The sequence below is a fragment of the Diceros bicornis genome, unplaced genomic scaffold (genome assembly GCF_020826845.1).
Source record: "Diceros bicornis minor isolate mBicDic1 unplaced genomic scaffold, mDicBic1.mat.cur scaffold_230_ctg1, whole genome shotgun sequence".
Taxonomy (NCBI): Eukaryota; Metazoa; Chordata; class Mammalia; order Perissodactyla; family Rhinocerotidae; genus Diceros; species Diceros bicornis.
The window spans coordinates 447,061-470,724 of record NW_026691113.1 but is presented as its reverse complement, the minus strand read 5'-3'; the positions used below and the strand labels follow the sequence as shown (position 1 = coordinate 470,724).

General features: G+C 37.2%; 1 protein-coding gene across 1 annotated transcript; it reads right to left on the bottom strand.

Annotated features, from left to right (window-relative positions):
* Positions 1-1,692: 1,692 nt before the first annotated feature.
* LOC131402702 (5'-3' exoribonuclease 2-like) lies at positions 1,693-22,043 on the bottom strand. The gene is made up of 11 exons (XM_058537297.1): positions 22,032-22,043; positions 21,759-21,877; positions 19,315-19,450; positions 17,694-17,801; positions 17,513-17,602; positions 16,764-16,835; positions 12,122-12,206; positions 10,840-10,937; positions 10,130-10,209; positions 8,701-8,757; positions 1,693-1,980 (listed from the first exon to the last, which is right to left on the bottom strand). Exons 1-11 carry the CDS (start codon positions 22,041-22,043, stop codon positions 1,947-1,949), a joined length of 891 nt encoding a protein of 296 aa, XP_058393280.1. The 3' UTR covers positions 1,693-1,946.
* Between the last annotated feature and the right edge of the window lie 1,621 nt (positions 22,044-23,664).

The following is a 23,664-nucleotide window of genomic DNA, read 5'->3' as shown; positions in this document are numbered from 1 at the left end:
GATTATAATTAGTATTTGGGTGGTGAACATGTGAACATGATGGAATCCATGCAGAAATAGAAGTATAATGAGGTACACCTGAAATTTATACAATGTTATAAACCAATGTTACCACAATAAACAAACAAACAAAAAACAGAAAAGAAAAAGGAAATGTAGAAGAATTTCTACACAGCGTTAACACATTTTAGTCAGAGACCATAAAAAACTATACATTATTTTAGTTCTTAGGCAGTATCTTAATCGGAATAAAGGAGGCAGAAAGTTAGGCTTATCTGGTAATAGAGTTTTACCAATTGAGTTTCATAAAAGAATTAAAAAGCAAGGGAGTTGCAATGAGCACAGGGGTGCATGTACCTTTACAAATTGGTGTTTTCAAGTTCTTTGGATAAATACCCAACAGTGGAATAGCTGGATCATATGGTAGTTCTATCCTTGATTTTTTGAGGAATCTCTATACTGTTTTCCATAGTGGCTGCACCAGTTTGCACTCCCACCAGCAGTGTATGAGAGTTCTCTTCTCTCCACATCCTCTCCAACACATGTTGTTTCCTGTCTTGTTTATTATAGCCATTCTGACGGGCGTGAGGTGATATCTCATTGTAGTGCCCATCAAGGGACGAATGGATAAAGAAGATGTGGTATATATACACAATGGAATACTACTCAGCCATAAGAAACGATCAAATCCAGCCATTTGTGACAACGTGGATGGACATTGAGGGTATAATGCAAAGTGAAATAAGTCAGAGGGAGAAGGTCAAATACCGTAGGATTTCCTTCATTAGGTAGTAGATAACAACAACAATAAACAAACACATAGGGACAGAGATTGGATTGGTGGTTACCAGAGGGGAAGGGGGGGAGGGAGGAGGGTGAAAGGGATAATTCGGTACATGTGTGTGGTGATGGGTTGTAATTAGTATTTTGGTGGTGAACATGATGTAATCTATGCAGAAATAGAAGTACAATGATGTACACCTGAAATTTTTACAATGTTATAAACCAATGTTACTGCAATAAACAAAAAGTTAAAAAAAAAAAAAGCAAGGGAGTTGAATATAATTGCCAAGACTGGCTGAAGCAGTATAAGTTGAGGTCTAGGATAGACAGGGAAGGAGATGAACAAAAGAAGGAATAGACTAGTGTGGAGAAAGCACAAGGATCAAGCCCGATGTCTTGGCAAAGTTTAAGAACAAGGATGTTTGGTGTCACTGCACGTTTAAAAACCTGGAAGGACAAGTTTAGAAAGAAGAATGTCTGAATTTAATGGCAAGGAGTATGGTGTGGCTGTGGAATTAGGCGTTCAAAGTGAAATGTAGATCATTGCAGGTAAGAGGTCAAGAAATTTAGAAGCCAAGGCAGTGGATACTGAATTTATCCAGGACAATGGCAGAAACTGGGCAGGCACTCAAATTGTAAAAGCAGAACAGGAGTCACTCAGTAATTAGGAAGTGCCAAGGATAAGAAAGGGTGAAGGATGACACAGCTGGAGCTGGATGGCAGGATTTTCTGTGCAGGAATAATAGACAGGAAATTGTGTTAATGAGTAAAAAGAGAACTGACCCACTTTTAGACCCTAAGGCGCACAGTCTACATGGAAGAGATATCTACTTAAGATAGATGCAGGGGAAGTAGTATCTCCAAAGGAGAATCAGATTTGAGGAAAATCAAGGAGCTGGAGGAGAGTTCAGTAAAGATGTGGCAGGAAATTCACAGGGCCAGGGGAACCGTTTTGAGGGAAGTGAGGCACAAAGTGGTTGGGTCTGGGCTGAGGAAACATGGAGTCATGTGGGAATGAGAGCATGGAAAATAATAAATGAAACATTTCAAACAATGATCAAGTGTGATAGGAATGAGACACACAGGGGGATTAGCTGGCCACAAGTTTTCCAGAAGAGTTGGTTTTTGTAAACCTTTGTAGTTGGGGCAGGAATCACGTCTTTCTAGAAGAAGACTTCAGACTCAATGCCAGCCCACCTAAGGAGGCAGACAACGGGGATTATTTTAGTTCTTAAACCTCTAACACATTGAATACTTTCCTTGTCCTGTGTCAATATTTTATAGTTACAAATATAAATTGTGAAATTTATTTGTAAATTTACTGTTTCTAAGTTTATATCTCTCTTCAGTAGTTCAAATGTGATGCTACAGTGGGAATAAAATTACATCCTAGATTTATTTGCCAACAAATCTAAACAAAAGAAGGACATTCAAAGAAGGCTAAGCAGGGCCGGCCCCGTGGCTTAGCGGTTAAGTGCACGCGCTCCGCTACTGGCGGCCTGGGTTCGGATCCCGGGTGTGCACCAACGCACCGCTTCTCCGGCCATGCTGAGGCTGCGTCCCACATACAACAACTAGAAGGATGTGCAGCTATGACATACAACTATCTAATGGGGCTTTGGGGGAAAAATAAATAAATAAAATTATAAAAAAAAAAAAAAAAAAGAAGGCTAAGCAAACTTCTCCCACTAAATGTGTCCCAAGACAGCCCTGAGGAGTAGCAGGTGGTGTGCTCTTTGTGCCCATCAGGCACTCCAGTGACTCTCCCCTCCCCTCCAGGTGCTGTGCTCCATCATCGCGAGGGTGTTGCACTAGCTCTACTTGGCCTCCTTCGCCTGGATGCTCCTCGAAGGACAGCAGCTCCTCCTCACCGTTAGGAACCTCAAAGTGGCCAACTACATCAGCACAAAAAGACTCAAGAAGAGGCTTCTGTATCCTTTTGGCTATGGGACCCCAGCTATGATTGTGGCTGTGTCTGCAGGGCTCAACCCCCATGGATATGGCACACCTACACAGTGAGTGGGGTGCTGAACTCCTGCTGATGGGGAAATGTGTGTACACCTCTCTCCATGGGAAATCAAGAGACAACAACAGAAAACTATTTAAGACAATCATCATTATAATTATTAATATTGACATCCATAATATTAACAGCAGTGATGCCAGCAGTTCTCACTTGCCGTTTCGTATGTCCAGGCTCCCTGCTAAACACTTGGTATATAATCCATTTGACACTCAGTATCCGCATTTGAAGTAGGGTTTATTCCTGTGTCCCCACTTAACAGGTGAGGAAACCGAGACTCAAAGCGGTTGTGATTAGTTCTTGGTCAGTGAATTAAGTAAGTATCAGATTTGCCTACTTCTGGAAGCTGTTCTCATTCAACTAAATTTTGCTGCATCCCTTAATCATTGTATTCACAACACGAAGCAACTTACTCATCTTCTTGGGCTTTTCCTCCTATCATCAATATCAGACTGTCAGGGGCCGGCCCGTGGCTTAGTGGTTAAGTGCGCGGGCTCTGCTACAGGCGGCCGGGTTCAGATCTGGGCGCACCGACGCACCGCTTCTCAGGCCATGCTGAGGCCACCTCCCACATACAGCAACTAGAGGGATGTGCAACTATGATGTACAACTATCTACTGGGGCTTTGGGGGGAAAAAAAAGGAGGAGGATTGGCCGTAGATGTTAGCTCAGAACCGGTCTTCCTCAGCAAAAAGAGGAGGATTAGCACAGATGTTAGCTCAGGGCTGATCTTCCTCACACACACAAAAATATATATCAGAGGGTCAGGAGGAAACAGTTTGGCATTTAAAGTGCAAGCAGGTGAGTTCCCTGAATTACCACTCAAATGTACACTATCATATAGATGGAATCATTAATTTCCGGGGTGTTATCGAGTAGTAGAGGTTATCTAAACTCTCATTCAGCCCCACCTCTCACACACATTTTATACATGGAAAAGCAGCCTGAGTAGTGGTTGAAAATGTCATCCTATTGAAATTCAGAGAAAGAAAACTCCTGTCTCCATATAAACAGAAATTAAATAAATTTCTCTAGATTAGTTACAGTGTTAGGAGGCCAATTCACTGATGTCAAGAAAGGTGCCTCATCTTAAATCCTATCCACTCATGAGAATGGCATCAGCATTCTGAATATATAATGCTTTCTAAATGTTTTAAAACTTAAAATTATTTTTTCTGATAAATGAGAATTTTTGTGTTGTTTTTATTCTCATGTACACTGTTAAATATATAGTGTTATGCGATAGTCTTTAGAAGAACTTGAAGTCCTCATCATTACTCTAAACATTCTTCCCAGTCTGAGGTTCTCCTCTGAATTAGCAAAAATCTGTGGATTCCTATTTCTATCTAACTATGTTGGTATACATTCTATTCTATTCTATTCAGAGCCTTTAATTAGATTTGGGATTGCTTGTCTCCATTCTTGTGCGCTCTAGCTAATCTCTACCTTAGTTCTCGCTGCAATTCTAATATATTTTGCATTCAGAATTTTCTTAAAATTTCCCTGTGCTGTTCAAATTCAATAACCAACAAATGGTCTAAACCAAGTTTATATCAAGTCAAACCGCCTATGACAATCTATCCAGGTCCTTCATAACCCAGCCTCACTCCACTTATTCCCAGAATTTTTCATGATACCTTACTGAATCCTCAGGCGACTACCTACCAGACGTCATCCAACCACATTCCTGTCCATCACGAACCTCGTGTGGCCACTGTAGTTGAACACTGAATGCATCTCTAATTATGAATTATTTTTATGGGAAACATACTGCATACGTTTTAGTATCCCTTAAGTATCTTACATTTACCTGAGGCAGTACCGAACAGTTCATATATATTTACTGATTCTTCTTTGATCAGTTGCTGGCTCAACGTAAAAGCAGTCTGTCTTCATAAACACACCCAGGACAAAATAAATAAAAGTTTAAAACCTAAGCATGGTTGAAAATAAGGAAACTGAACAGTGCTTTTACTTGTATCACAAGTAGCACTTTAAACACTATTAGTAAGAAAATACTATAGCAAGTCTCAATAGAAAAGGAACAGAATGTACGACACTTTTTTCTGATTCAATTCACTTTAAGAATTAACCTTAGAAATGCTATTTTAAGTACCATTATTGTTTGAGAGTACTAGCACACTTCACAAAGAAAGCAGAAAATCCCAAATATCAAGTTTCACTTTTACTCTACCTTTCCCAGATACACTCCACGAGTAAAGCTACATCAGCAACACCAAGGCAAACTGTTCTGGCAGGGAAGATGTCACAATTCATAGACTTGATATTTTAAAACACTTAAAGAGTTTTATAGGACTTAAGATGTATCTTTTGACATTTTATCAGAAGAGGTTAACCAGTGCAGCGTCCTATGAAGTATTACATGCGGTGAAAGTTAAACTCTCCCAAGTGTTTTCAACCATCGAGTCTGCTCCTGGCTGCATGTGCTCCGCCTCCTGCAGGCGTCTGGTTCTCAGTCATCTGCTCGGCAACCATGAGCCTGACAAACACTGCAGTAACGGTTATATTAAAAAATCTATCTTCAGGGGCCAGCCCGGTGGCGCAAGCGGTTAAGTGCGCACGTTCCGCTGCGGCGGCCCGGGGTTCGCCGGTTCGGATCCCGGGTGCACACCGACTCACCGCTTGGCAAGCCATGCTGTGGCGGCGTCCCATATAAAGTGGAGGAAGATGGGTATGGATGTTAGCCCAGGGCCAGTCTTCCTCAGCAAAAAAGAGGAGGACTGGCATTGGATGTTAGCTCAGGGCTGGTCCTCCTCACAAAAAAAAAAAAAAAAAAAAATCTATCTTGACACACATTACATTTTTTAAAAATCTCCTTGAAGAGATGAAACATTCTATCCTTTGCCTGATTCATCCAAAGGTGAATACAGAAAGTTTGAAAATACTCCCCTGAAGAAATAAGTTTAGGCTCTTAGAAGACTTTAGCAAACACTGGTTCCAACACTATGAACAAATGAGCTTTTACATGGATTTAAAACTATGCTAGGTGCGATGAGAGAAAAAGAAAAACCTAACAATGCTACTGACGAAAATAACAAATATAAAGATGACACAAATTATAGATTACCTTTTAGAAGATAAGAAAAGCAATGAAGGCTACAAAGGGGAAGAACATTCCAAACAATGGGAGGAAGGCATAGAGGTCAATGGGATACCGAAGGGACCCACCTGGGTAGCAAGGAACAAGCGTCCTTGAAGAACTGTGGGGATTCAGACACAGAGCTAGGGCTCTGCCAAATTATAAAAGGCCTTCCTTGAAAAAGCAAACGAGCGTAATTCCAGCAGCACTACAGAGCAACCAAAGATTTCTGAGGGCCAGTAGTGTTTAAGAAAGATAAGCCAATAGATTCAGGGGGAAGGTGGAATCAAATAAAGCAGCTGCGAGATCACAACAGTAATTCAGGAGAAGAAAATACAAAACAGGCTCACTGGGAACAGCCACATATGAAAAATAATTTGAAAGAAAAAAATATTCCACAACAGTGGTGTAGATAAAGAGAGTAATGTAGAGTGAGAAGCCAAAGCATATAATGGGCTCCCAAGTCTGGGCAACTGGGGAAACAGGAGGCCCAGGGACACAAAGGAGAGACTGGCAAGGAGAACTGGGGACGGGCATAGGACAAAGACGTCAGTCTGGAGCACTGAGTTTGAGGTAGAACAAAGGGGTGTATGTGTGTGCGCGTGTGTGTACTCCTCCAGATGAACAGAAAATTGTGCTTGCTGCACTGGGAAGATAACTCTTCTGTAATTTTAAAATCATATGCAGGTTTTATATATTAAAAGTTAAAAAAGAATTATTCTAAAAATATTATGTCTAAGCAAATTACAATGGTGAAGAGCAAGATGAGGAAAAGTAAGGGAGATAGCTCAGTTCTATTCAAAGTGGAGTTACTAACACATTGAATGATTTATGGAATCAGAATTAGAGAAAAAAAGATCTCCTAGCTTACAGCCGACTGTATGCTCTAAGGATCCTTCTGTGAACTTAAGACACTTCAATAACGTCTATAATATACTTTCTCAACACTACAGATAAGACTTAATGTAATGGGAAGAACCCACCTAAATTCAACCTGAGGAAACAACTTCTCAAATATGGAATGGAATACCATATGCAAACAGAGAAGGGAAAAAAATGCCAGGAGTCAAAATAGAGAGAAATAACTGGTAATTGGCACTGGAGGCTGCAGTCTCAGACACAACACTGGGATGTACAAGCCTCGAAACAAACACACAAAAAACTGCAGTAAACTGGATCTCAGCCTCAACATTACCCCTCAGAGAAAACACTGAAAATCCCTCATAAAGTCAAAGTTAACTTTGGTCTTTCACAAATCTCGGAAATTAACTCAGATCAATTTTATTATGAAGTTATTTTCAATATAGACCTAAATATGCACCTAGATCTGGGATTTGTTTTATAAATTTAACAATCTTGTGAACACAGTGGACGCCAAATAATACCAAAGGCCCCTTCAGGCTCAGGAAAAAAACCAACAACAGTAACATCATACAAACAAAAACTCCAGGATCTGTCAATTTTGTAACTCTTCCCTTGGGCAAGTCTCTCTAACTAATTAGAAAGTTAAGTAGAATTAACCATTTCCAAAGGGCTGGGGAGGAAGGCCCTCGAAAACATGCAGAAAAATTGAGGAGCACAAGCAAACAAGTGACAATCCAAAGAGGGAACCAGTGGCATTCACTGGGCCGCAGCACCACTGCCAGCCGCAGACCCCAAGCATTAATAGGCAGCGTCCACACTGGACCTGTCAGAGCCAGACTGTTCGTGACGGGTGCAGGAGCACAGCTTGCAATTCTGAACTCCACCCTCAACAAAAGAGCCCAAACACAAACAGCCAGGACAAATTGTGTGTCAAGATAAACAAAACTGTGTGTGAAGATAAACAAAAGCAACTCATCTAGGAAGATGTTCCAAATTCCCCACAGTTTTCCTGAAATAAAAGACTTTCTAGAATCGCAGTTGCTATCTAAATCCATTAAAGACAGGAAAATAAATACGCCTATACTTCACAATGAGAAATCTAAGTAGAATCTAAACTATTTCTTGAGAGTGAAAGCAACAATGAGCGGGAAAGGAGGATTCAGGAATAGCCTTCCCAAGCAGGCTTCTATGAAACACTTGAATTACTAGAATGTGTTTGCCTTAGTCTTGCCTAAACATTGAAGAAAATGACAACATAAACCCTGCCATCAAGATTAGTAATTATATACAATAATTACACAAATGAGTAGGTAAGTTGGTTGATTTTTATTCTAAAGTCATATTATATTTTACATTATTTTTGCTCAATAGAAAATGCTATTACCATTGAAGAAATGAACTATAAATAAGTTATTCAGATAGCAGAAATTAGCCCTTTAAGTTTATAATAATTATTGATAAAAATTTCCACAAATTCATTCTATCTCAACTTACCCAAGATCAAGTATATAACAGTCTGCTTTTTAAACTCTGCAGGGCCACAACTATAACATAATTAAAACAACCTGTTATAATACAGTGACGCTGTGTGGGCCTCTGGGGTGTAGAGGTCTGTTTGCTCCTATATAGCAAACTATCCCTAGAAACTCCTACTTCCTACCTCCCACTTTCCTAATCCCGGAAGAATTGGAAGTTGTCAGGGGAAACCAGAAAGCTGAGAAACAAGCTTGTTAAATCAGTAACCTTAACAATACACATAATTTAAAGTCAAGAGGCTCTGCTCTGAGGTCTGCAATACAGGGACTCTCCAATCTCAAAGCACTGGTGCAATAATAGCTGCCATTTCCTTGTGAATCAGAGGTCATCTTAAACTTATTTGCAAGCTCAGAGCTGTGTTTTGGGCGAATGTCACGTATTTTGGAAAAATGACCTGATTGCAGCATTCTGTGTCAGATCCCGTAACATGGGAACAGGAGAACACACTATTCTAAACAGAAAGAAGAGAAGAATTATCTATTCGTAAATTGTAACCTTTTTGCTAAGTGGAAGTAAGATGTTGCTTTAGGAAAGAGAAATCATTAAAATGCACCAACAAAATATGATCATTTATATCTTTAAAAAAGGACCCCATCTTCCTTGTTTGTAAGCTCATTAACAGAGAACTATTATGGGCAAAGGGCTTATACCAGAATTTGTAAAGAATACCAACAAACCATGAGGAGGGGTTGGGGGAACAGACAAGTGAATAGAAAAAGAGAATAGGTACTTCATAAATGAGGAAAACCAAGCGGTTAATAAATATACCACATGGCATTCAATTTCATTAGAATCAGAGAAACACAACTGTAAACCACAAGGTGCCAATAGGCATCCACTAGATTGACAAAAACTAAGGTAGTGACAATTTCAAGGGTTTGCAAGAATGCACAGCAACAAGATCTCTCACAAACAGTCACTGAAATTATAAAATAGTGTAATCACTTTGGAAAACCACCCGACATTATCCAGAAAAGATGAAGATACATCTTTCATTAGCAAAATTCTATTCCTCGATATATACCCTTGAGCAGCAGTTCTCAAACTCTGATCTCAGAACCCCCTTACACTCTTAAAAAACTGAGGACCTCAAAGAGCTTTTGTTTATGTTGGTTATGTCAATCAGTATTTACCTATTAAAAATTAAGGTTAATTTTAATTGAAAATTAAGAAATTAAGAAATCTGAAAATCTTTTGAAAATACTAATTTAAAGATAACAGTAATAGATTACACAACATACACAGATATTTAGTCAACATAACGTTTTTTTATGAAAAACTATTTTACAAAGTAAAACAAAAATAAATGAGAAGTGTCATTGTTTTACATTTTTGAAAATTTTTTTAATATCTGGCTTGATATCTATCTTAAGAGATGGATTCTCTTATCTGCTTCTGAGTCAGTCCCTTGAGATATCACATTACATTTAGCCTCTGGAAAACTCCACTGTACACTCAAGAAAGAAAGAGAGCAACAAAAGGAAATAAGATCATAACATCTTAGTATTATTATGGAAATAGTTTTGACCTTGTGGATCTCCCTAGGGACCTCCAGGGCTCCCTGCACTTGGCATCAAAGCCCAGCTCTTTAACATAGTAGCTCTGTCAGACATGTCACAGCTCAGACATGTCACAGCTCTGACAGAGCTACTACGCTGAAGAGCTGGGCTTTGACGCCAAGTCTTTTTTAGCCCAGCAGATTTCTGTTGTTGTTATTTTGTTTCCTCACTATTACTAGAAAATAAAACATTTAGGCAACAAGGAAAAAGATGCTAACTAAACTTTCTCCTAGTTGACCCAATTAGACACAAATGAATGCTTACTGATCTGGAAGAATGGCTTCTTCATCCAAAGAAAACTTTCCTTGAATCCCATGACATAGTTCAGGTGGTACACCCACTGGCTGTGGAAAAACGCATTCCTGATTATATATCCAAAAGAATGGAAATCAGGGACTCAAACATATTCTTGGACACCGATGTTTACAGTAGCATTATTCTTAATAGCCAGAAAGTGGAAACAACCCAAGTTCTCATCAACAGATGAATGGATAAACAACATGGCGTATGTACACAAAATGGAGTATTATTCAGCCATAAAAGGAATGAAATTCTGACACATGGATGTACCCTGAATACATTATGCTAAGTGAAATAAGCCAGACACAAGAGGACAAATACTGCATGATTCTACTTATATGAGGTACCAAGAAGAGGCAAATTCATAGGGACAGCAAATAGAAGAGAGATTACTAGAGGCTGGGAGGAGCGGAGAATGGAGAAGTATTGTTTAATATTGTTTAATGGGTATACAGTTTCTATCTGGGAAGATGAAAAAGTTCTGGAAATGGATAGCGGTGATGGTTGCACAACATCGTGAATGGACTTAATGCCACAGAATTTTACCTACTTAAAAACAGTTAAAATGGTAAATTTTTTTTCTACTTTACCAAACATTTTTAAATGCATTCTCAATTAATTAACCAAATAATGAACTAACTGAAAACACTTCATGATGGCAAAAAAGACCATACCTCTGTGGAACCTGTCTGATACAGCTCTAAAACGAAGTCGTGCAGTGGGTGATGTTTCCCCACAAATAAGACATCGATTCCAAGACTATTTCTTCTAGCTGGGGGAAAGGAAGAAAAGAATAAAGATCTAACAATTATACCTACAAAAGCAACTTTTATGAGAGTAAAATAGGAAGCACCTAAATTTTAAAAACTTAATTATAAAGTTTACAAAAAATAATAGACCTAAACGTGTGATGCATCTCTGTAGAAGAAACAAAGCTTTGACAATAAAGTTTCGAAGATCAATGACTATCAGAAAAAAATTATCCCTAAAAGATACCTGAATATAGTCTTGCAAGATAAGGGACAAAGTTTTCTTATTTATACAGAACTTAATTTCTTACTATAAGAAACATATAGACATTCTCTGAGGAAATACAAATAAATTGCATCATCTAATAACAAAGATTATTCTATGGATGGTTCATAATTATTTCTATAGGTTTATTATACTAGTATTAAATAAATTTTCCAACAAAGCCCAGCTTTACAATTTCCCAATACTTTAACTGTCACTATTAACGACAAAATGCCACCTTTTGTGTAAAATAACATTTCAAGTTAGCAATATGAGGGCAAATGCTTTTGTTTCAACCTAACCTTTCAAGCAAAGTTATTGTTATTTGGTGGGGATGAAGGGAAGAAGGGAGATGGAGGAAATTAATAATACCCTCCCAACATGCAAAAATACTTTTGTGTATGCATATTATACAAGAATCAAAGTCTTGGGCCTGCCGGGTGCTGTAGTGGTTAAATTAGCACACTCCACTTTGGTGGCCCAGGGTTTCACAGTTTCGGATCCTGGGCGCAGACCTATGCACCACTTATCAAGCCATGCTGTGGCAGGTGTCCCACGTATAAAGTAGAGGAAGATGGGCACGGATGTTAGCCCAGGGCCAATCGTGCTCAGCAAAAAGAGGAGGACTGGCAACAGATGTTAGCTCAGGGTTAATCTTCCTCACCAAAAAAAAAAAATCAGAAGATATTCTTGAAGTATTGCTTTTTAATAAATTTAACAAACATTTGTAAGTTAAAAAATTGTATTTAATTACTATGCAACTTATGGATAATAAATTTTAAGAAGCAAAGTTAACTTTTGTCATAAAGAAGTCAAATCAATGATTTATGCCCCCTCTATGGGAAATCTGACAAATGAAAAAAAAAGGTCTAATTTTACTAGGAAATGTAAAGTCTCTATTACACAGACTCAATGTCGACCAAGTGGAAGTATGATCCTTACTCTCTTCTGGAGTGAGGTCTGGGTATACCTCTTCTAGGGCAGCTCGCAGCCTTCGCTCATCCACGAACGGCAACGGAGGAACACCAGGGGAGACAAATGCACACCAAGCGGCCCAGCTATTAGGATCACCTAAATTGCAACTACCGTTGGTCCATACAAACATTTCTAGTAGAATTTCCCTGCTGATATAAAAACATTTTGGAACTGAACTCTATTTAGCCAAATTTCAGATAGAAATACTTCCCCGTGGTGGTAGAAGAAAAAATTCTATTTGTTTTCCATCTTTAAAAGGGTTCACATGGAAAACCACGTTTGCTGAATCTTTACTCTGTGACGACAAAATTTTTAAATTAAATGAACAAGTGGCCACCTGGACACCGGTCTATGTTCTCACCTTACTTATTTACTAGGATGCCTTCGGGCAAGCCAGTAATCTCCTAAGGGCTTGAGCATATCCCTTTATCTTTCTAGGACTTGGTTTCTTCTTTTGTAAAAAGAGATCATTCAACCAAAATACTCAGAAGGTCTGTTCAACTGGAATATGTGGAACGTCTCTTTCAGCTCTAAAATTGCATAGTATTCTGTTTACATTTTAAAACCTAATAATTAGGGCCGGCCCCATGGCTTAGTGGTTAAGTGCACACGCTCTGCTGCTGGCGGCCCGGGTTCGGATCCTGGGCGGGTACCGGCCCAGGTTCGGATCCTGGGCGGGTACCGACGCACCGCTTCTCTGGCCATGCTGAGGCCGCATCCCACATACAGCAACTAAAAGGCTGTGCAACTATGACATACAACTATCTACTGGGACTTTGGGGAAAAATAAATAAATAAATAAAATTATTTTTAAAAAAAAAACCTAATAATTAATTTATATACAAAAAATTTTTAGACTTGTTTAAATAACTTTGTCCCCGGGAGGGCATGTAGAATAGTGGCTGTTCATTTTTAGGCTGAAAACTGTCCTCTGGAGTGTGCTGGAATTAAGGTCATTATTTGGACCTACACGCATAATTTTCAAAGAATCACACTGGAATACAATTATCTATTACTACAAAAACATGCAACGTTATTGAAGCATATATATATTCTGCTGTAAATTATTATATATATTATAAATAGTATTTTGGCTAAATAAAAATTTTAAGATAAATAACGAGAAATGCTGACTAGAGCTAAATAATTTTGAAACCACTGCCACTCAAAACTGCTGTATTTGTGACTGTTCCCCTTAAAATGATGAGAAATGAAAGGTTTCCAAAGTTGTCTTTAAATTATTTAGCTACCATATTTTCAAAATTAGGAAACATGTTCAATTTGACTACCTAGTAGGGGAATATATAGATTTTTTAAAGTTAAAAAGAAACTAGGTTCTAGTGTGAATTCTGAAGGTCCAAAAAGTGATTTGAAGGATTATTAACATCCATTATCTGAGTAAGGCTACTTATCAATTACCGGTAAACACTTATGTAGAAAAAACCTAGGCAGTGGTCAAGTTTTATTTAGTCATACACTTAACAAAATCTGTATCATGCAAAACTACATTATCTAGCTTTTGTTTTCTACCTACTAGATTTAGGATTTAAACAAATCATCAGAAAGACTTTCCTTCAATATCAACTCCAGAATCTAACTCCAAACAGTAAGCAACCTGCAGTGCTAATGACAGCAATAAGGTTATTAAGCTAAAATCAGTCTTCCTGGCCAGGGGAGGAAGGAGTGTCTTACACCCAGATGTGATGACGGTCGTGCCTGAGAGCGAGCTGACAGTAACAATGGCAACAGCAGCTACTCTTTCCTACTTTTTTCCCACTGATTTACCATGTTACACGCATTAGCTCATTCAATCCTCTCAACAACACAGAGGCAGCCCAAGCAGTGGTAATACTTAGGTAAACACAGTGGCCATGCTCTCCAGGTTCAGATCTCAGTGCTGCCACTGTGTGACTTTGATCAAATTACTTAAATTCTCTGTTTATGTAGAAAAATACAGCATTTGAAATGACTATGCTATATTCCTTTAATACATACTAAGCAAATATTATGAAAACACAACATTGCAAAAACATATGTTCAATAAATGTTGAAAAAGTACCCAGATATATTTTATCTTCTATCATTTTAAGATGTATTCAACTTGGGCCGGCCCCGTGGCTTAGCGGTTAAGTGCGCGTGCTCCGCTACTGGCGGCCTGGGGTTCGGATCCCGGGCGCGCACTGACGCACTGCTTCTCCGGCCATGCTGAGGACGCGTCCCACATACAGTCACTAGAAGGATGTGCAACTATGACATACAACTATCTACTGGGGCTTTGGGGGAAAAATAAATAAATTAAAAAAAATAAATTAAAAAAAAAATAAGATGTACTCAACTTAGACAAGAACTTACTTATTATCATGACTTCCGATAAGTTTTAAATACATATGCAGAAATGACTATCTCCTAATAGTACTAAATTTTACCTCAAGAAAGATGTGTTCTTGCTACAGTCTAATAAATAAAAATATTTATATAACATATAAAAATATAGAAATATTAAAGGTCTGAGTTTAAACCCATCCTAAAATTCATCTGGAATCTCAAGAGACCCCAAATAGCCAAAACAATCTTAAAAAATAAAAATAAAGTTGGAGGACTCCCACCTCCTGATTTCAAAACTTACTACAAAGATACAGTAATTAAAACAGTTCGGTACTGACTGGCACCAGAACAGACATATTGACCACGTGAATAGAGAGCCCAAAAATCAACCCTCACATACATGGTCAAACGACTTTCAACAAGGGTGCCAAGACCATTCAATGGGGTAAGGGCAGTCTTTTCAACAAATGGTGCCGGGAAAATGGACATCCACACACAAAAGAATGAAATTAGACCCTTACTTTATACCATATACAAAAATGAACTCAAGATGGATCAAAGACCTAAATGTAAGCTAAAACTAGAAAACTCAGAAGAAAACAGGGAGGAAGCTACATGACATTGGATTTGGCAATGATTTCTTGGATATGACATCAAAAGCACAGGCAACCACCACCAAACAGCACAACAAAAATTAGACTTCATCAAAATTAAAAACTTTTGTGCATCAAAGGACACTATCAACAAAGTGAAAAGACAACCCACACAATGGGAGAAAATACATGCAAATCATATATCTGATAAGAGATTAGTGTCCAGAATATATAAAGTATTCCTACAATACAACAAAAACCCAATTCAAAAATGGGCAAGGGACTTGAATAGATATTTCTCCAAAGAAGAGACAGAAATAGCCAATAAGCACATGAAAAAAAGGTTCAACATCACTAATCATTAGGAAAACGGAAAGCAAAAACACAGTGGTCACCACTGCACACCCATTAGGATGGCTACTATCAAAAAACAGAAAATAACAAATCTTGGCAAGGATGTGGAGAAACTCTAACTGTTGTGCATTGCCTTCCTTTTCCTCTGGATGATTTATACTACATTGATATACTCAGCAAGTCATCTGCATGCTTATATATTTACTTATTTATTTAAAAAATCCAGGCAAGGATTTATTTAACAAACACTTACATAAATATATTTACTTATTTATGTATTTATATTATTACTTTACTGCCTCCCATTCTCCTATGTCTCTTCTCCTTCCAGTTTAATCAAAACATCCTCCACAAAACACGTTCAAAAACAACCTAAGGCCCCAATCCACTTACATATAACAAAATATAACCACAACACTTACACAACCCCAATCAATAGGTTGCAATTCTCATTATCATTCCACTAAAGTAATATGAAATTTCTGTTACTACATAACCAAAACTCAACCCTAAAATCTCATAAAATAATGATTTTCAATTTATAAATTATTATTTATCCCCCTTTGTGCCACAATTCTCTTTGAGTCATTTTACTGGTCATCTGCATCACAGGGAATAATAAAGGAAAAAGAGTGAAAACATGATTTTACCAAACTGCTTATTATCCTAGAAAAATATATGGTGGAAGAAAAGGTTAAAATAATTTGCTGAAAGGGGCTTAGGTGTGAAATAATCGTTGGCTCACTGTGTGAGAGACTTCTCCACTGTGTTTTACATTCAGTCATCATCACACATTTGGTGAGTGATAAACAGTAGCTTAAATTTAGTACTAATTTTATATTGTCATTCTTACAAAATCTGTGAACAGAAAGAATGAGAAAATAGATATGTAAATAATAAATAAACTTTAAGTAATGATCAACGCCAAGTATTTAAACGAAATTTCTAATACTTTTTTCAAAAGTTTCCATAGAGTATAAGTGAATCTCCACATGGACACTTCATGTTTCTACAACTCTCAGCAACCTCAAAGGTGTCAATGAGCTACTGATGGAAGGAGCATGTCCCACATCCCATTACTTAATCACAAAGGAGACAAAAGATATAATCATTAATCTATTTCAACTCAATTTACTGTTTATCAAAATGCTACTATTAAAATCACTGTTAATCATTGCTAATCCCAGGTTAGATGAAAAAATATCAAAATTTCACATATAATCTTTAAAATACTTATCTTTTACAGAAATTCTTTCATCCCATAAATCATGTCTGCTTACAGTTTGCCAAAAGGAGAAAATTATTTTAACCAAAAGGAATAATGTCTAAATTTTACCTTGCCAGGCATATTTCTTCCCATTTAAATCAATAGCAAAATCTTCAGGGTAGAAGTCAATTATACTACACTCCTGTATCAGGGAGAAAAGCAAAGATTCAAAACAAAAGTCACATATTTCTGTTATAAAGAATTTGATACAACTTTCATTCGAGTTATCAGGCCTGATAAGAAAATGAAGTTTCACTCCTTTTAAAAAATGTTATTAAGATATCAGGTCACTAATCCCGGGCCTAGTAAAAACAAAATCAACAATTTTATTTTAAAAGATGAAAATAAAAAGGTCTTATTATAAAAGAATTTTAGAACTGACGACTGTGGGCCCAAGACAGTGAAGAGTTTATTAACTCTAATAATTCCTACTTCTCAGCTGGGTGTCACTCTTTCTAGCTAGGACACAAAACACACGCAGCGGTGACTGCAGGTAAACCAGCCTTCATGCTCTGGTACCCACCACACATGGCTGGAACCAAGAAAAATAATGACTTACAGGTATGCTGAGAACAAAATGACTGTTATAAGAATTTCTCCCAAACACATATCAATTTTATTTACTGGGTAGGGTACTGATGGCCAAGGAAAGCAGGGAAAAAAAAGTAGTAAAAAATACACAGAAGAATCCAAATACTTTTACTTTGTTTCTGGACTTCACTATTGTAACTATAAGATGCAAAAGCAATTGTGACTAGTGCTAGCAAAATGTACGACAAAAATCCAGTTATCAACACACTCAAAAACTAAGACACTCACAGGATCACTCATGAGCTTCCGCCACGATGGAGGTAGGAAGTTACCACTTGCAGCTGGAAAAACTCCCATAAGTTGTTGCAGTGGTTTAAACTGCAAGAAAGAAAAAACATTTAAGATAAGACACAATTTTTATCTAATCCAAAATTCTACAAATGTTATGCCTCTAAATACTCAAGCTTACCGGTTTAGTACCCTTCTCAAAATCAGAAGGCATGTCTGCAATACCTTCAAAGTCTGAAGCAAATGGTGCATAATGAAATGGATAATACCACTTCCAGGAAGCACAGCCCTAAAATCAGTAAAAACAAACAGAAAACAACAACAAAAACAAATCTATGTTAATGATGGACACGGTAAAGACAAAAAAATTAAACTATCAACCTATAATATTCTATTGATAAAACATATGACTTTTGGTATACATGCCATATATTATTTTTTTTCCATGAGTCCTAAAAGATGTTTGGATTAAATCTAAACTTTTACTTCGTATCAACGGCTCCTTGATTTACAAAATACTGCAAAGCATCTTTAATAATCAGTAGTTAATACCAAACTTTATACTAACAAACACAATTTTGTGAAGATTTTTATCTTTAAAATGTGTTTGGTGACATTTCCTTCCAACTCGAGAGCTGCTATCATCCCATAAAATGAAGAACAACTGCAGCTGACACTCACTGAGTGTACAGGTGGGTAAGGGACATCACTAGAAGAGTGACTGAGAGTAAAAGAGCCAAAAGTTTCATTTTACAATTCCCTATTATATTTTCATGTGACAACATTCTCTTTACTTTAAAAATATTTAAGTAAACCAATCAAAAAGAAAAAACAGTAAGTTATACTCAAAGAAAAGAGAAGCCTTCCTGAAATGAGTTTTGACTCTGCGCCTAGTGAATTAAAATCCTTAGGGTCAGAGCCGGCCCAGTGGCACAGCAGTCAAGTTCACACGTTCCACTTCAGCGGCCCAGGGTTCGCCGGTTTGAATCCTGGGCTCGGACCTACTCATCGCTCATCAAGCCATGCTGAGGCGGTGTCCCACATACAAGAACCAGAAGGATTTACAACTAGGATATACAACTAGGTACTGGGAGCTTTGGGGAGAAAAATGTTGAGGGTCGGAGTAAAACACGAAATGAGAATATTTTACAATTGATACTTAGTGTATTAAATTACTTTCTACTTTCCAACAAACTTCACCTATTCCCAAGTCACATCAAATTTGCTTCACTCCCCAAGCACGAAACCAGGTATTATCAGTGCTACAATCCCCTATATTTCCGCCTAATCTCTCACCAATCTGACATCTCATTTATCAAAAGCTTTAAGTCAGATACAGATTACTCCAATGAGAATGCACTTCATGTAACATCACTACACTATATGGAGGAAATGGGAGCATTCAAATTCCTTTCAAATTCTTACCAGTTATTTTCCAGGCTTTTGTCCTTTGTTCAGCCATTTAGCGACTGTGTATTAGTTACTCTGTTATTTTTTATTCCAATTAAACAAAACAATAAACTTGAATAATTTTAAAGACCAAGTACTCTCAACCACAGTATTTAACGCTGAAATTCTTTAGCATAACAAAAATTAGCTTCGTTTATATATTAACACCTAAGGAGCTTCAAAGGCTTTACAAACAAATCTTATTTAAAGTAATGAATTTCTTTATAGGAAGCTTGAAAATATGATTCTGGGTTCAATTTCAGAATATAGCTCAACAACACACACTATTATAGAAATAACTATTTTCTTAAAATGATTAACTAGACATTTAGAGGAGAATATTCATTTTGTACCTGGTAATAATATCGAAGAACCCAGCAGAGCCCTTCAACGTAAGACTGTACAATTTTACGACGGAATTTGTCATCAGCTGCATCAATGTCAAATTTGTTCTTGTAGTACCGCTGCTTCCACCCAGCTTCCCAAAGCCTAAAAATCAGGCAAAGCCAGTTCATGTTGAATTAATACACTTTCAGTAACTAGCTACCAATTTATCATCCAAATCAATTTATACTTAATAGCCAGGTAAAATGTAAACGAGTTAAACAGTAATATTAACATAGCTTCATTTAATTATTTCTAAAAAGTCCACTTTCACAGGATTTATTATCAACTTAAAGATAGTTAAACGTTAAAAACTCAAACACTGATTCTACAAAGATCATTACAAAACTACAGTAAAAAAAAAAAGAGAATAACCATTTATTAAAGTAGATACACAACACTTGTTTGCTCAGATTTTCATACTGTTTTACATGTTTTTTTGATTGTAGAACAATTCTAAAACTACATTTTAAGATGCAAATACTGAAGATATTTTATATAGTTCAAGTTTCTCAGTTTGTTAAAGTATATCTAAATTACACAAAGAAAGTCAACTAAATTACTTTTTTAAAAAAGAATAATCTAGAAGCCAGGCAGAAATTATGTATATACCTACTCTCCCTATCCTTGGGCCTTCTCCATCATTCAGCAAAGCATTGTTGGCATAAGTGAAGGACATGGACACACACACACACGTTCTGGTAAAACTTAGAAGGAGGTCATCAATTCACTAAATTTTCATTAATCACTGAAAATACAATGTGAAAAACCACATTTTCACTCAAAGTATATTTTTTTATTTTTTTAAGTACTCATTTCTCAATCTCTGAAAGATTTAAAGATGCCAAAGAATACTAAAAAAAAATCAAGAATGATCAAGAACATCAGGATGATTCTCCATTAAGGGCTCTTTTCTACCATGTGCCAGATCTTACTAATTAATTGCAGTCATGTTTCAGAATACACCATATCAATTTTTTTATTTACTTTTTTTTTTGAGGACGATCAGCCCTGAGCTAACATCCAATGCCAATCCTCCCCCTTTTTGCTGTGGAAGATTGGCCCTAGGCTAACATCCATGCCCATCTTCCTTTACTTTATAGGGGATGCCGCCACAGCATGGGTTGACAAGCGGTTGAACCTGCGAACCCCAGGCCGCTGAAGCGGAGTGCGCACACTTAACTGCTGTGCCACCGTGCCGGCCCTTACACCATACCAATTTTAACTTTGCCCCCATGCAAAAGATTTACAGAACATCAATTAGGAGAAATATCTTCTATCCATAATGTTGAATATCACTATTTTACAGAAACTACTAATGAAATAAATGCTAAGAACTCCAAGCATTTCTTGATAGAAGCAATTCTACTTTGATTATCTTCAGCACCAAAATTAAACAATAAAGTACTAAAAAAAATCAAGTTAACTATTAAGCTGATATTGATCATGATGGCTACATGGTAAAACAAAAAATATACTCCAAGAGTTGCAGAAGCAGAGGATAAAAACTCAGATCAGGTAGATGCTCAATCACAAGTCACCACAGATCTCTGAATCTGTCATCAAAGATGTTGGGAAAATACAGAACCAGACATCACACTTCTAAAGTTTCTAATCATAAATACAAACACATCATCCACGTCCTATAAAAGAAGCATGAGCTGTGAACCACTAATGTTTAACTTTCAAATAAATCATTTTGCAAAATTCTAAATGAGTTACAATTATTGAGGTTGTTGGCCCTTTGCACTTGAGCCCAGGGTTCAAATCCAGATTTAATCACACAAGAAGCTGTTAAATCTTATTATATAATGATCTCAAACTTCTGTATAAATTAAAGAATCCAATTTTCCTATATAAATTTTCCTATATAAATTTTAAGTATATAGCTAATGAGAATCTTCTCTGTCATGAAATATAGTTGGTGCATATGCAAGTTCGTGGTTTTTAAAAATACATTTATCTCTTAACCGAAAGCCTTTTGCATATTTCATTTTAAAGAAGAAACTTTTCAATTGAGATGATTAAAACAAACTATATCAAGTAACCAAATGTAACTGAAAGTTTCTGGGTTAAGCAGCTTGAAAATTTAATCTCATAACAGTAACATTCAGATCACATAGAGCTAAACACTTCATGTCTAGCCGATCTAGTGCCTGGTCTCAGAGGGAAAAGTGGCTTGGAGGACGAAAACCAGCATGCATACTAATCTAGATACTTAGGTTTAACAGCTATAGCTTACACATCTCACTGGAATTTACTGACTACCCTAACCCTCCACATTAATTACTGGAGGATAAAAAGATCACAGGCAAGCATCTGAAGGCACTGCTGCTCTAAGCTAAATAGCATTAATTAGACGGCATCTATTTCAGCAATTTGCTAACAAAGTGCTGCCAAAATATGGCTTCACCTGACGTTATCCTCTGGTTCAGGTTCACTGTCACTGTCTTCTGCTTTTCGCTTAATTTCTCCTATCGGAGACGAGGAGCCATCAGAAGTGAAACTCGTATTAGGAGATACTAAAGGACTCTGTAGACAATTATGACATTACAGAGGAAGGATTTAATTATTCATTTCACATAAGAAGTTACATCCAACTACTGTTACCACCATGCTCCACAGTAATACATTTTTTTTAAGCTATTAAATAGATATGGTAAATATATTTAGAAAGTATAAAGACTGATCTTGGCATACTCTACCTCTCCAAAATAGAATAATATAGTACCAAGCCTCCTACGCTTAAACTCAAAAGAATTTGAACATTAAGGTAAAAACTGCTTCAGAACAAATAAGAAAAGCTTAATTTCATAGATTTTTTTTTTAATTATAGGACTTGAACATTTTTTTCCTTTGGTGGTTCCCTGGTGTTATGAATTTGTGATCACTTTCCACCAATTAACTAACAAAGCTGCAAGGGGAAAAATATATATATATGTATATAAATTAATACATAAAATACTCAATGCTGGTGAGAATAAAGTTAGATGTAAGTGGTTCAACCTAGTACAACCATTCCAGAAAGCAACAGTTTAATGAGACTCCGCCAGATATCTGTTAAACTATTTTATACATGTTGTTTTAAAATTCATTGTACAAATAAAATCTATTAGTCATCTTAGAAAAATGCAGCTTTTATTATTATTTCAAAGACTTGGATACCACTTTAAATTTACCATTATCTTCCCTTTGTACCTAACTCAATGAACATAGTAGCACCCTAAAGTATTTTAATATTTAACTAAAAAATTAGGGGCAGCTTGGTGGCATAGTGGTTAAGTTCACACACTCCACTTCAGCGGCCCGGGGTTCACAGGTTCAGATCCCGGGCGCACAGCTACACATCACTCAGCAAGTCATGCTGTGGTGGCATCCTACATACAAAATAGAGGAGGATGGCATGGATGTTAGCTTAGGGCCAAACTTACTTCCTCAGCAAAAAGAGAAAGATTGACAACAGACGTTAGCTCAGAGCCAATCTTTCTCACACACACACACACACACAAAAATTAAAATGTTCTGCAACTTTAATGTTAAATGACCAAAAACCTAAGTGGCAGAAAATGTTTTCATGGTAAAGTTTTTCTTCTGTTATTCACAGTATATTAGATATTTCAAGTAAATTATTTTTAAATCGAGAACTCAGGAGCCTATTTTAATGATACTGTAACTAAAACCTCAGCATGAAGGTAGTTCACACCAAAGGCCAAGAAAAGTTACAACAAAGCAAAACCATATTTCACATAGAGCTCACAACACTTTCCTTTAATAAATGTATAATATCAATTTTATTCATGATACTGTATGGCTAATACTATCAAAAAAAAAAAGAAAAGAAAAAAGAAAACAGGGGCCAGCCCTGTGGCCTAGTGGTTAAAGGTCAGCGCGCTCAGGGCTGGCCCCGTGGCTTAGCGGTTAAGTGCGTGCGCTCTGCTACTAGCGGCCCGGGTTCGGATCCCAGGCGCGCACTGACGCACCGCTTGTCCGACCGTGCTGAGGCTGCGTTCCACATATAGCCACTAGAAGGATGTGCAACTATGACATACAACTATCTACCGGGGCTTTGGGGGGGAAAAAAAAAGGAGGAGGATTGGCAATAGATGTTAGCTCAGAGCTGGTCTTCCTCAGCAAAAAGAGGAGGATTAGCATGGATGTTAGCTCAGGGCTGATCTCCCTCACAAAAAAGTTTGGCGCACTCCGCTTTGGCAGCCCAGGTTCGGTTCCTGGACGCAGAACCACACCACTTGTCTGACAGCAGCCATGCTGAGGTGGCGGCTCACATAGAACTAGAAGGACTTATAACAAGAATATACAAC